Source organism: Monomorium pharaonis, chromosome 2, assembly GCF_013373865.1.
Source record: "Monomorium pharaonis isolate MP-MQ-018 chromosome 2, ASM1337386v2, whole genome shotgun sequence".
Lineage (NCBI taxonomy): Eukaryota > Metazoa > Arthropoda > Insecta > Hymenoptera > Formicidae > Monomorium > Monomorium pharaonis.
The window spans coordinates 4911530-4925535 of record NC_050468.1 but is presented as its reverse complement, the minus strand read 5'-3'; the positions used below and the strand labels follow the sequence as shown (position 1 = coordinate 4925535).

The window sequence follows — 14006 nt, the reverse complement described above, 5'->3', positions numbered from 1 at the left end:
TTTATATCTGTCTCTGGTTTTTAATATTTAAAATGTTTCAATTTTACACGAGGTTTAGATTTAAAACATTAAAACATTTAAAATTGTTAAAGATGTTTCAGCTTTAAAATGCTTTAGTGTTTTAAACTAAAACATTGTTTAAAGCTAAAACATTTTTAAATATTAAAAATGTTTTGGCATAGTTGACAGAAATAAAACATTTTTAATATCTTTAAAATTAATCTTTTTTGTTGAGTGTATGTTTGTGCAATATTCGATGATTGATCAAAAATACAATCATTTACAAATAACCAAAAAATATATCAGTGCTTTTGACGCGACGAATCTCATGAACACGAAATCTGAAAATATTAATTCATAGAAAGTATTTTTAAAACGAACGCGACATTAATTTATTACATCCATGTTTCGCGCGGAGATGTTTTACAAGGGTGAAACTGCACATGATTATAATTAGAACAATAACAAAAATAATATTTATCGCCATGAGACGCACAATATATACGATAATAAGAATAATATAAATTTTTTTACTTCTACTTGCTGTTGACAATACCTCTCAACATGGAAACTTTTATCGACGTTTGATAGAAAAAGCTATTAGGCGAACAATCGGCGTAGAATCGGCCTTGTGCAAATATTAATATTAATTAATTCTATTTACATATATAAACTACGTAATAAATTGCTTGTTATATCCAGGTTAAGGAGATTGCAAATCATCAACGGAATCTCCAAATTCCAAATAAATTAATAAACAATGCATTTGTCAGAAAGCATTACATATGTTACAAATTTTCATTAATGGCTACGTTCAGAAAAAGTAGCTTTGCAACTGCAAGATTCTTTAATATAATTTTTGCTCTTATTATTAGTTTTTACCAGATCTAAATGTATATTTGGAAAAATCTATTCTTCCGCAATAAGATAAATAGCCCAATTATTGACAGTGTCCTACTAAAAATTCGATCTTAAATACTTTTTTCTTAAAAAATTAAAGTTTTTTAAAATAAAATGTTATAACAATAAGTATCTTCTTAAAAATTCAAATAAAATTAAAAATTATATAATATAAATATTATTATATAATTGTATTTAATTTTACTTAAAAAGCATTTAAAATCAAATTTCTAGAACTTGTCTCTGTTAGTGATAATTTATCCATTTATCACACATACATTTGTTGATAACATTAATTTATTTAAAAAACATTTATTTTTATAAGTGTTTTTCTTGAAAATGATACGTATTTTAGTTTTCTCAATGAAAGAATGAAAAAATATATAATTAAAAATAAATATATATTTAGTATATTTAGTATTTAAACAAAACTAAATTGGATTTGAATCAATAGTTGCGTTTAGCAGAAAAAAATAATTTTGCAACTGTTATAAGAATTTTTATTATGATTAATTTATACATTTAAATTCGGTAGGAACTAAGAGCAATAACCAATCATTTAAAAATTTTGTAACCATTGCAAAACTGCTTTTTTGCTGAACGCAAATATTCATATAAAAAAACAATTGTAAAGCACTTTTCTGCTAAACGCAGTCATTTTCTTTATCCTTAACCTAGACACAACTTCTCTTGACTTAAAACGCGACTGATTAATAAGAATTCTTGCGCAACTGCATTCCTTCTTTAGTCGCCAGTTTTTAACTTCCATGTAACTTATTACCACTTATATAAATATAAGTTAATAATGTCAGTCCGGAGACACGTAGAAAAACAATTTGATAAAGTGCTACAGTAAATATTTTACCTTTCATTTATAAAATATCTATGGACAAGAGGTGACACATCATCGTGTCTCGTTATTGCGCTAGGATGGTCGGGATAATGCGTGACATGTCGAAGCTCGATGAAAAAAGTATGAAAAACCTCTGCAGAACGTAAACACCTGCTCTTCGTCAACTCATATGTATATCCTCTTCCTTACTTATAGTAATATTAAATTTTCAGCAATTTTAACACATATTACATGGTCTATCTGCTTAATACTTTCCTGTTCCTTGTCGCGCATAACTTGCGTGCAAAGGATAATATCTTGAATAATTATAACAAGCAAATTTGATTTTTTGCCGAAACTGATTGCGTCACCGTATAGTGTATAAACTTGTCCTTTCTTTTTCCTTTCATATTCGAATTGATGGTCTATACACGCTAATATTCTTTAAGAACTGCAATGTTGAGCGATTGTATCGCTCAGTCAAAGTCAGACTTAACTTGTAATTCGTCGTTACGTTTCAGGAGCAAAAATCTCGACGGAATTGTCGACATTCTGCGCGTTGGAGCGCATCGCCCGTCTTCGTTCTTCGATCATTTGTCGTCGCGCCTGTTCTCTAGCCTCGCGCGCCTTTTTGTTCACCTCGCTGTTCGCGGTCGGTTTCGCTTTGTGGACTGGTATGACTCGGCGTTTACCGTTCTGTTGCGAAGTTGATGCAGCTTTTTTGTCCGGCATGACCTACGAGCACACGGAATAAAGTGTTAAAAATATGCGAAAAGTCAAAATATTAGAAAAATCACTGCGCCAGTGAATAAACAAATAAAAATAACTTAATTTTACTTAATTTAAAAAATTGATATTTTAATTAATGCTGTATGAAAATTAGATCTAAAAAGTCAATTAATTTGCATTTTATTATTTTAAAGTCTAACTATTTTGATATGTTTTATAAACAATCATTTTATCAATTATTTAACTAGTGATTGTACGGTGACTAGCACAGTGATCCTAGAGAGTAATTAGATTTTCCTTTAAAAGAAAGAGTATACGTTGAAAAGTCAAAGGCTAATTCGGTATCAAAAATATTTAATTATACCTCTTGCCATTGCGACTTCCTTAAATTCTCTATCTGGTCAAAGAGTTCATTTACTTGAACAACCTGTAGCATCACCATGTCCCAGAAGCCAGCCAAATCTTCGTTCGTCGTTGGAAATTCTTCATCCGGCACCTGATTCTAAAATACCAAGACACGAGCCACTAGTTATAATCGATGTAATGCTCTAAATAAAATAAAAACAAAATAAAAAATTTTTCTTACGATATTCTTTTGACATAATCCTTCAAATTGCTGCATCTTCTGCGAAGTTAACAATCTAGCTTTTCCGGCGGCAGATCGCAGTTTACCAGCCGCCTCTTCTGGCAGTGTATCGCTGCTGGCTAATTCGGCTTCTGCAGATGCGGCCAACGACAGCAGTCTATCTGTCTCTTGTTTCAATAACTGAAAACATAATGTATATGATTTTTTATTGAAAATATAAGTAGGCATTTACATTGCTGGGCAAAAATTTACAAACGCTTACAATTTTTTTCTCGCATTTTATAAAAAGTTAAATATTTCTTTGAAAAAAAATCATACAGTAGAAGTTTTCAAATACGCATTTTAAAGAGCAAAAATAAAGTTTTAAATCTGTGTTTAATTTTGTCTCTACATTTTGTTCCTAAATTACATAAAATAAAAAAATGACTTTTAAATACTTTTGTTTTACTTTAAAGCACTGTATCTTCATGAAGTAGCCTCAAACAAAATTTAACAAAAATATTTTAAAATCAGCTATCTTTAAGCTTAAAAGAAAACTAGTAATATGGATGATTTTATCAATAATATTTATTTTTGCAATAAATTTATTGTAAAAATTTATTTTTTATTAAATATATTTTGTAACTTTAAAACTAAAAAGTCTACGAAAAAAGAGAAATGTTATAATATGTTTAATTTGCACAAATTTTTTAAAATTATAAAAGACTTTTTTATACTTAACTTCTCATGAAATGCGAAAGAATCGTAAGCATTTTAAACTTTTACCTGCAGAGTACATTGTGTTATATACGCATTTGTTCTTCAGTTACCTTCATAAAATAATGTCCATCTTTCTCTTCGACTACTTTTTCTGCCTCTTGAGCCTGTTTCGCTATGTTCATTGAGCTAGCGCTAGGTTCTAACACGGGTAACACTACTTGCGGCGCGGCTGGTTGCTGATCAGGTATGCTTTTATTAGTCGTATCGCACTGCGATACGTCACCCTCTATAGTAATTGGAATTCTTCTCACTATGCTGTTTTGTGAATTTGTAGTTGAGCTTTTCTGCTCAGTTTTTCGTGTCACTGGCATTACCCTGGGGATGTAAAAGTAATTTGTCAGAGGAAAAATAAAGCAATTTCTATTACTTACGGCTAAAATTTACGGCTAGATGTTCACCTTTGTAGTGGTTTTATAACTTGTTCTGTGCCGTCTGTGGGTTTTCTACTACTGACTACAGGGAGCTGCGCCCGGAATTCTGGACGCAGATGTCGCAGGACAGGCAGATTCTTCAATGACTCTTCTGCGTTCGCGTTGTCCAACGAAATTTCATTGTTATTACTGGATTTACTGCAACTACTGTCACTAGTATTTAATTTGGTGACGCTGCGTTTGAAGAAAAAACCTTGCGCTAGAGCACCTGGACCATACAGTCGCTCCACTCGCTGTTGAATAAAGGATTTCTCGCTGTTCGACGAGGTGTTCAACACTTGACTCTCTACCGACGAGCCGTTTAGAACACTAGTATCACTAAACGATGTACCCGAAACTGCAAAAGAGGATTTAAACAAATAAAGAAATCTCTTTTTCTCACTGTATGTATATCTCAATATTTATATATCTCACTTATATATCTCAATATTTATAATCAAAAATAAAAAACATTTCAAATTAGAAATTAATTTACCAGAGAAATTATAAGAAAAGTAGCAAACCAAAGAAAATATATTAAGCATAGCAGAACTCGCAAAACAAACTAATAACGTACATGTGTATCTTACATGTATCGGAAGACAACAATCGTTAAACATCAAACGGTAATATTCAAAACATAAATACATATATAAGTCAATGTACATGATCTATACAACTTAACAGCGAATAAAATATTCTGTATTATTTTAACTTATTTAATTTACTTAATACAGAAAGATATGCATTAAAATATTAATATTTTATCCATTTATAAATAAATAGTACAAAATAAATTCAAACAAAAATACAATTTTATCACTTAATATACATATGTCGGATATATATTATATTACATTACTCGTAAAAAGACTTTTTCATCAAAAATATTAATAAAATAAAATAAATATTAATAAAAGAAAAAATAATAAAATTAAATAAAATCTTGGTTTCCATTAAATATTAAGCTAAATAAGATCCATTTAATTAATTTTATTTTTAAAAAATTCTATCTAATATTTTTTTATACAGTTTAAAAAAGTCTTATTACGATTCACATATACAGAAATTTTGATTTTGTTTAATATAATTTAATTTTGTTTAATATAAATTAAAAATTTTAGAAGGAAGAATTAGTTTTTAAGTTTAAAAATAAAAAAGAAAAGAAAATTTTTTTTTAATTTAAATTAAATTTTAAATTAAAAAAGTGTTTAAATTTTGAAGAGGGTATGTGAATGGCATTACTATTAAGAACTCCATTAAAAAAATAAGATTAAAATATACACAGAAAAAAATGTAATATAGCCAATAACATATGTGATTGCGAGCTGCCAACTACATAAAATACTCAATATATATATCAATAATATTTGCTATCAATGCAAGTACAATATTGATACTGCAATAGCATATATTATTGTATTGAGTATATCTGTAATTGGCAGCCCGCAATAACATATCTTATTGAATATATTACTTTTTTTTTCAGTGTATTAATTAATATGTTAAAATCGTTTATGAAAATGAGTTTTTCTTACGATTAATGACGCCTTGCTTCGGAGAGGAAAAACCTGTGTCCATGGACTTGTTTTGCTGTCCGCAGGACAGCATCGGTGATAATCCAGAGCTCCGTTTACTGACGGAAGCACCCATCCTGATAGGACTCAGTTCGGGAAAGGTTGCGTGTAACGATACTCCCTTGTCGACTTCCGAGTAACCCTGGCATGTCATGCTGATCGAACTTCTGCTCTCCATATACGTCTCGACTTTGCACTCCTCTTTTACACCGTTCGTGAATCCGTTTTGTCTCTCCATCGCTAACGGTGATATCGACTGACTCTTAGACGGATGTTGGGGCGTGGGAACGTTGAGATTCTCGTTGGATCTATAATTTTTCAGATATTTATCTAATCGAGAGTTGCATGTACATTTTACATAACGCACAGAGGAGGAAAAAGAATAAAAAATTAATATATTACTATATAATTAATATTTAACAATAAAATAAATAAAAATACATATGTAAACCATAAAATACATCAAAATTAGATAAAATAGATATTCCTTTGAATACCAAGAAATATAAATAGAAATAATAAATAAATAAATATTTAATAATAAAATTAAGAATGTATCAAATGTTATCTGCAATTTTTTTCGATAGTATTTTAATATTCTTAATTTTAGTCGGACACTTCCCTTATTTCTTGTTGTTAATTATTACGTATTTATTACGTACTACACATCAGTCTAATATTTATCTTAATTTTATTGATACCTTATTTACTTTTTTTTTTATTGGTATTTATAATATAAATTATGTTTTTTGCACATACACATACACACACAATTTACATGTGCATTTTAATTTACTTTATTGTTAAATTAATTATATTATTTTAAGATAGCAATAGATTGCAACATTATTGCTATTTTTTTTATATTTCCCTTCTCTGTGCGATGGCGTAAAAGTGATGCCTTACCTGAAACCTGCAGGACTCGTGTCCCTTGTGATCAGCCTCGTGCCGGGACTACTGTCTCTCGAGCGAAATCCTTCTCTCAGTTTGCTGTCGTACCTGGTGATTCCCGAGTAGCCGCTTATACTACACGCCAATCCCAAGTAACTAGGCTTCTTTGCTGCAGTCAGCTCTGGCTCCGGGCTGCTGCGATGAGCATTGCTGGCGTTCAGCTTCTTCTCATCGGGGGTGAGGTGCGATTTCTGCAACGTCTCGCTGCTGCCGTTCACCAAGTTCCCGGACGACGACACCGGTGGTTCGCCGTTCGACAGGTTCAGACTGTGCAAAGTTTTCTCGGACACAGAGTCCACGGTGTTCTCTGAAAGCGAAAATTCTGATCTAGTACTCGCGACGACGCACAATATTTCTCAACATTCTTCAACTCCAATTCCCAAAAGTTAAAAAAAACTGAGAGACCTAGAAATCGACCACGAACGTTGTCGCCACTGCGCGATCGAACGAGATATTACAATCCTGTGATTTAGCTGCTCCGTATTACCGGAATTACGAATTAGAGTTGCGTCAGATTGCAAGAATCGCAATCGAAATGTTTAAATTTATCTCTGTTGACGTTTAGGCACTTCTGTTAGGCTTTTATTTAGGTTCACGAAGTCTCGATTCAACGTGCTCTCATTAACGACGAGTGTCCGCGAGCCAACTGTTCGGCCAACGAGACATTCACCTTCGAAAAGCGCTGTGTCGCCCACGCACTATGCACACGCCAGCTCGCGTTAAACGAATCTCATTCGCGCCGTACTCGCGACGCGGCCTTATTTCATGGGGAAATTTTGATGGAGCGGTTCCAAGCACGCTACGCTACGGAACATGCCGGATGGAAATCCAGCTTGGTCACACTTGGAGTTCCCGACTACGATCGACCGGTGCTCCGCCTCGCGAAATTCCAGCCGAACGACAGTTCTCCACGCTCTAAGTCATCGTGACGGTCTCCCGAAACACTGAGCGTAGACTCTCTCGCGGGCAGAGACTCCCTCGTCGGTGCCTTTTTGGCAACGACGAGGAAAAGAAGCGCGTTTGCGCTTGGTGCAAACTCGCCTACGATCTAAATTCGATCGGCATTTCGAGCGAGCAAAAAGCGCCCGCCAACCTGCGAGAAAGTAACGGTGGAGGGACTGGCGGTCCCCCACCAATCTTGAGACCTCGAAAAATCTCTGCACGGAGTAAAGATCCTCGGATCGCGCGACACAAAAGATAAATCTTTAAATCTAATTATAAGCTTAAATCGCGCGCAATCTTTTTTTTTTTTTCAAGAAATTTTACCAACTCGCGATACGCAAATCGAAATTCATAATATTTGTTTTTCGCAAAGAACTGAAGTAAAATATAATGTAAGGGGATCTTTTACTGATTAAATAATATCGAAGTTGTTAGACATTTGCGGCTTTCAGTCAATCAAGCTACCTTTTCGGATAATTGAAAGAACTAATTTAATAAATAAATTGTCCGATATAATCCCACGTTTTCTTTTTTCGAGTGTATTTAACTTTTTTACATGGAATTCCTCGTTTGAGCGACGCGTTTAATCATTCTGGTCCAATCGAGCTCTTGTAGAAAATTCTCTGTGAGAAACGATCGTACTCTTTGACAGGGAAGAAGAATTCTGTCGCAGCAAAGTTCTTCTTCCAAAAAATTGCAATGTTTTTCCTAGACATATATTATCATTTAAAAAATCTATAATTTTTAAACACATTTAGATTTAATTTCTTTAATTCTTTTAATTTCCCCGCGAAACCTTATTATAGCGAACAACATCTACAAATTATTTGATTTTTAAATATCACGAATTTCAGGTATCTTTTCAAATTACCTTTTAAATATTTATTTCTCAATACTCTTGGAACAGATCTCTAGACAACTCGAGGAAATAAAAATAATTTAGCCATGAAATGCTTCTCGGACAGTGAGGATTACCGAGTGCTCTTATCGGTAACGTCTTATCACGTAATCGTGGGGATTACGTGTCTCTCAATGCGGGATAGCCAACCTGATCGGTCGGACGCAGAGCGGTCGACGTCCAGGCTGCAGCTGCCGATGCTTTCCTGGCTGGTCATATTGGGGTGTTGCCTGGTGGCGATCTGTGCCGGCGGTCGAGGATCCGGGTCGAGGCGATGATAGTTGAGTGGCTGCACTGCCAGGGAGAGCGGTCTAGTGCGTCGATGCGAACGAATGCCACCGGCTCCGGGTACCGACGACGTCACCGTCGCGGCACAGGGATCGTCGGCGTCCTCCAGATCCGCCACCTCGCCACCGCCGCGCCGAGGCTGCCCGCTCGCTCGCCGCCCCTCGTCCACGCGATCCTCGTGCACACTGTACAGTACCCGGTTCTCAACCGTATGCTGTCACGTGTGTGCATCAGAGCGTTCTCGAGCTCGCGGACATTTATATGCGTACACGTATCTTAATACACGGTGTGCGATCCTGTGGGCGCATTGGTAATGTTTTCGACCAAAAGGATTTCTCCTATGATAAAAGTCGTATTTATGTTGCCTTAAATAATTCCCTTCGTTTCAAAATTTTGCAATCACAGTTTTTAATTTTTTAAGATTTAAATCTCCAAAGAGAGGGAACAAATAATGGTAGATCATCTTTACATTATTGGAATCAAATATTAATGGAAATGCCACTCAAATTTTTCTTATTATTAACTACTCTGAAAATTTGTCTACAAAATTAAAAACTTTTTGTATTTTAAAGATTTGTTAAATTTTTCCTACTTTATAGTTTGCAAGAGGTATTAGAATAACTAAACTAACACTATTTTAATGTAAACAAAATATTATTAAATATCATTTTAAACAATCAAAAATGTTAATAAACATTAATAAACTTGAATCAGCACTTGAGTAAAAATTCACTTACAACACTCCAGGATTAACTTATGACGCTCTAAATCATATCGTCACGATGTTTAATTTAAAAATCAACCATCGATTAAATGCTGGAGATTACTTTGTAATAAAATAAAAAAAGTATCACCAAATGCGCCCACCTACTATCGGACACTCTGTGTATAGCGACACCAACAGAGACGGTCTACAATTCTTCGGACACCAATTCTATACGAGACTTTGACATAGATTACTTGATTTTAAAAAATAACAATAAACAAGCTCAGAAGAATGACCTCGATTGATAACGAGACGCGTTTCTCGTTAAAAGGCCACCTTCCGGTGGCTTTTACCGGCTCCAACGGGACAACTTACATTTCCCCGTTTTTTTTTTTTTGCGAATGTCACGTTGTCTCGAAGCAAGCGAGAAAGTGGCACGAATTTAGCATTTGCCGATGACTGTCGCGACTGCTTTTTTGCACGTGACATTCATACGGTATAATAACAATAATTGTACGACAAGCTATAGTTGACCGCCTGATTGTTCTTCTTCGTTATGTACGCGTATTGCCGAAGGAGCTCGAGAACATCGTAAACTGGAAACTGGTGGCACTGCAATATGGCACCGCGTTCGAGACGAACCGCCGCGCGCCGCGCCGGTATTCCTCGATAGACCGGAGTGTATTCTGCATGTATAATATTACAGTTGGGAGGAACGGAGAGGGACGGAAAGGGGATCTTGCCGCGAGGGGCCCGACGACATCACGTCGATGTCGGGAATCTCGGAGACAACAAAAATAGATTTTACAACGGCGTTTCTCGGCCACGGTCTCGGTTTTCGCGAGGATTCCTTCGAAATTCTTTCACCAGCCAATATGCCAATATCGGCTTGGTCTTCGCGACGTGGCAACAACGAGCGGGATATTCTCATTACCCATGTAACGAGAGTAATTAGCGATATCGAATCTCGCGTAGCATGTAACGCGCATTCGACACAGGAGCACGGTGACGCTTTAATGGCTGTAACGCGGAGAAAACCGAGTGGAAAGTTCTTTTTTTTTTTGTGGCGCAATAACGATCAGATTCATGACTTAACGAAGGCAAACATCGTACGTTACACGCGGGTAGTCTCACTAATTTCGCCATAACTTTCATGTGTTTTTTTGCATAATATGAGAGAGATGACAATGAATAAGCTACAGATTTTTATTGCCGCGAGTAATGAAACACGTGCGATCATTTCATTGTCATTTTTCCCCGTGTCGTTCTTTACTATGCACAAAAAATCCTCCGCAATCCGTTAATTTTTTTACGTTGACGTCAAATTATACATCAAGGATAAAAATTTCAAAAAGAAATATCAAAAGCGAATACGTTACGTTACGACCGCGAATTAAATAATCGTTATCTAATCGGCAGAGAAACATTTGGCGTGTGTCAGAATTCCGAGAATTATTGCAGAGTGGCACCAGCTTCCAGCAAAATTAATTTGTCGCTCATAAATGAGAGGACTCGTGTTAATAACTCCAGCGCGCAAATTAAATCGTCAACAAATTGGCACCGGTGTTAATTGCGGAGAGCATCGGTCATTCGCCGTGAATCGCATTGGAGTTATCAATTACAGAGTCCGTTCATTTCGATCGCACTTTCTTCTCGAAAGACACGCGTACTCTCATTTTGAAGAGAGAGAAATGAGAGTATGAGAGCGCAATTTAAAAGAATGAACCTTTGCGTACAATCGCGGATTAGGGTAAGCGGGTGCACATCAGATGCGATTCAAACTACATGCAATAAAATCGCTTTCACATTGGCGATTAAACTCGCGCGACAGCATACTTTGTGATGAAAACTGATCATCTACCAACAATTGTCGCACGTTTACTCGCTCATGTAATCGCGAAAGTGTAATGTACATAGAAATAAGGGAAGCTTCTTCGAACAAGTCATACAATATGTATGAAATATGTAGTGTCCCGTTTCTCAAACCATTACATGCTGCACTTTTCATTTATAATTTTATAATTATAAAACATAATTGTAATTGAAGGGTTTCTTACCAAATAACAAGTCCATTAAAAAAAATCTGGTTAACGTTATATGAAAAACAATTTGTTCCGACAAGAGTCAAACAGGAAATATAAATAGATATAAATATAAAACTTTCGCAAAAATCAAACAAATTCAGAGACTTTTTTATATTTCATTGTATTTCTTATAATAGATTTCTCTCCCCAAAATATTAATCAATGTCTAAATTTTATTTTTTATAATAAGTATATATCTAGAAAAATTGCCATATTTATATAAAAAATATAAAAGGATTCTTTTGTTAACAACAATTTGTAAAATTTTTTTTAATGTAAAATAAAAAAAATTGTTTTACTTCTTAATTAATATTTTCTTTTCCATCTTCATTATTATTATTATTATAAAAAAGAAAAATGTTTTAAAAAATAAGATAAATTAATACTATTAATAAACATACTCTTCAAATCTCGTCGAGTAAAAAATTACTCAGAAATTACACAAGCTCAATTTTCACTTTATAGAAATAAATTTTTACAGAATTTAGAAAGTAAAATTTTCACAAAAATTAAATCCCGAGATTTTTAGTGTTTTTTTCTTTTAGAGGGCTACTGCGATAAATCTGTTTTATTGATTAATGCGATGTTTTATTTTATTTTTCACACAAAATAATCTTTTTATTGATTACAGAATTACAAATCCTTTCCTACAACTAAAATTAGACGATAATATTTGGGAGATAATTTCATACAAAAAACAATAAAATTGAAAATTATAGGTTTGTTATCAATGTCTGGCGTCAACTTGTAACAACATTTGTCTTATTAAGTTTTTTACCTTGTACGTATAAAATAAGTATAGTTCCAACTTAGGATAACATGAACAAACAATATTGTGTTTTTAGAAACGAGCTAAGATTTTTAGTTAAGAGAACATTTTGTTTAAAAATTTGTGTACATATATGCGTGCATAATTAATGTCGTAATTTATAGAGATATGTTGATAGAGATATGTTTATTACTGCATAATATGCACATATAAAATAAATTCGGTCAGAAAACACACATTCCTTTAAACAGGTTCTCAAAGTAACAAACCTAAAAAACTTTACATGTATTTTTATATATTCAAAGAGAAAGTATCATATAATTTATATAATAAACATTTGAAAATGAGAAAAAATTTTGTTTTATTTTTATAAAATTTAACTCTTGGGCTTATTTGATTTTTGTAGAGAACCCTTCAATTACATTTACAATACGTAATTGTTCAATTACAATACAATATCATTTTCCAATTTATATATTTTTCAAGATTTAGGAATATCGTATAATATACTTTCTAGTGCTTTCGCTGCCGTCGATGCGACTCTTCGGTTAAAAAAAATGCACCGGGCTCCAAAATGCACTCGTGCGTGTATAATAATATATACGGCGTTTGTAACGGACTGAGAAGAACGAGTCGCGTGTGTAGGTAAGACTGTTCGATGTTGTACAATGTTGTTTACGATACGGAAATCGGCGCTGACATAATTGTGAGTTAACGGTTTAAAGTGCATCATAGGATACATAGGCGTGCGGCCAAGCAAGACTAAAAGATGTGCAAGGTGAACGAATCATGCACGATCACCGTTGATGATGGTGATGATAACGATGATGTGTGTCTGTGTATGTCTTTGTATGCGTAAACGCACGTGGACGGGCAGGGAATAATTAACGGCTTTGACAAAATGTGTCGAAGTGTCATTACACGCGGACATACAACAATTCTCTCTAGCCGAGCCGCTCGGAAGACCTCGATGTTCTTTCATAAGGCGATGTTGACCACGCAGATAGCTCGAAAGAAATCTATCTCCCGACTGAGAGAATCCTGGACTCATCTCGTCACATTAGTGACGGCACAGATTGCGCCGCTAATTAATCTCTATAATACCTATTCACGCTCTAATCGCGAAACATCTAGGGCTCCTTATAACGTGACACGCGTTGTGTTATTGGAACATTATTTTATTATTGATTAGTTATTAATGCCTCACATTAAACATCAATTGATATTAATAGTTATCCACTCCTAAGTAAATGAAAACGTTGTACAACCTGAATACAACAACTGTGTTATCTTCCACAAGAAAAAGAGACATGCATCCAAAAAATGCACGCAATATTAATCATTGGGGGATTTATATTGTTAGAGTTTCAGTCGTTGTTAAAATTGTCAAGGGGACTCGTCAATCCTTTGCAAACAACTCTTTCTCTCACTTGCCTACCTTCGTCGCCAATGTTTCCAGAGAAGGAACCTGGAGACATTCTTTTTCGCGACCGGGTTCACCGTGTAGGTGCCGCTCTCGATTTTTAAGGGCATCCTTAGCCGCGAACGCGTCACTGCGGATTGCGCCCGAGGCGC

At 34.5% G+C, this 14006-nt stretch overlaps 1 protein-coding gene across 25 annotated transcripts in view; it reads right to left on the bottom strand.

The window, feature by feature from the left end:
• Nucleotides 1-365: 365 nt before the first annotated feature.
• The window catches only part of LOC105836083, a 62143-nt gene continuing 48502 nt past the window's right edge, over nt 366-14006 (bottom strand). For all 25 annotated transcript variants that reach the window (XM_036283192.1, XM_036283196.1, XM_036283188.1 and 22 more), the window contains 8 exons: nt 8735-9057; nt 6700-7051; nt 5755-6101; nt 4205-4574; nt 3857-4121; nt 3048-3227; nt 2826-2963; nt 366-2467 (listed from right to left, as the gene is read on the bottom strand). In XM_036283192.1, coding sequence (XP_036139085.1) covers nt 2243-2467; nt 2826-2963; nt 3048-3227; nt 3857-4121; nt 4205-4574; nt 5755-6101; nt 6700-7051; nt 8735-9057 — 2200 coding nt within the window. In that variant the 3' untranslated portion in view covers nt 366-2242. The remainder of the gene's footprint in view (nt 2468-2825; nt 2964-3047; nt 3228-3856; nt 4122-4204; nt 4575-5754; nt 6102-6699; nt 7052-8734; nt 9058-14006) is intronic.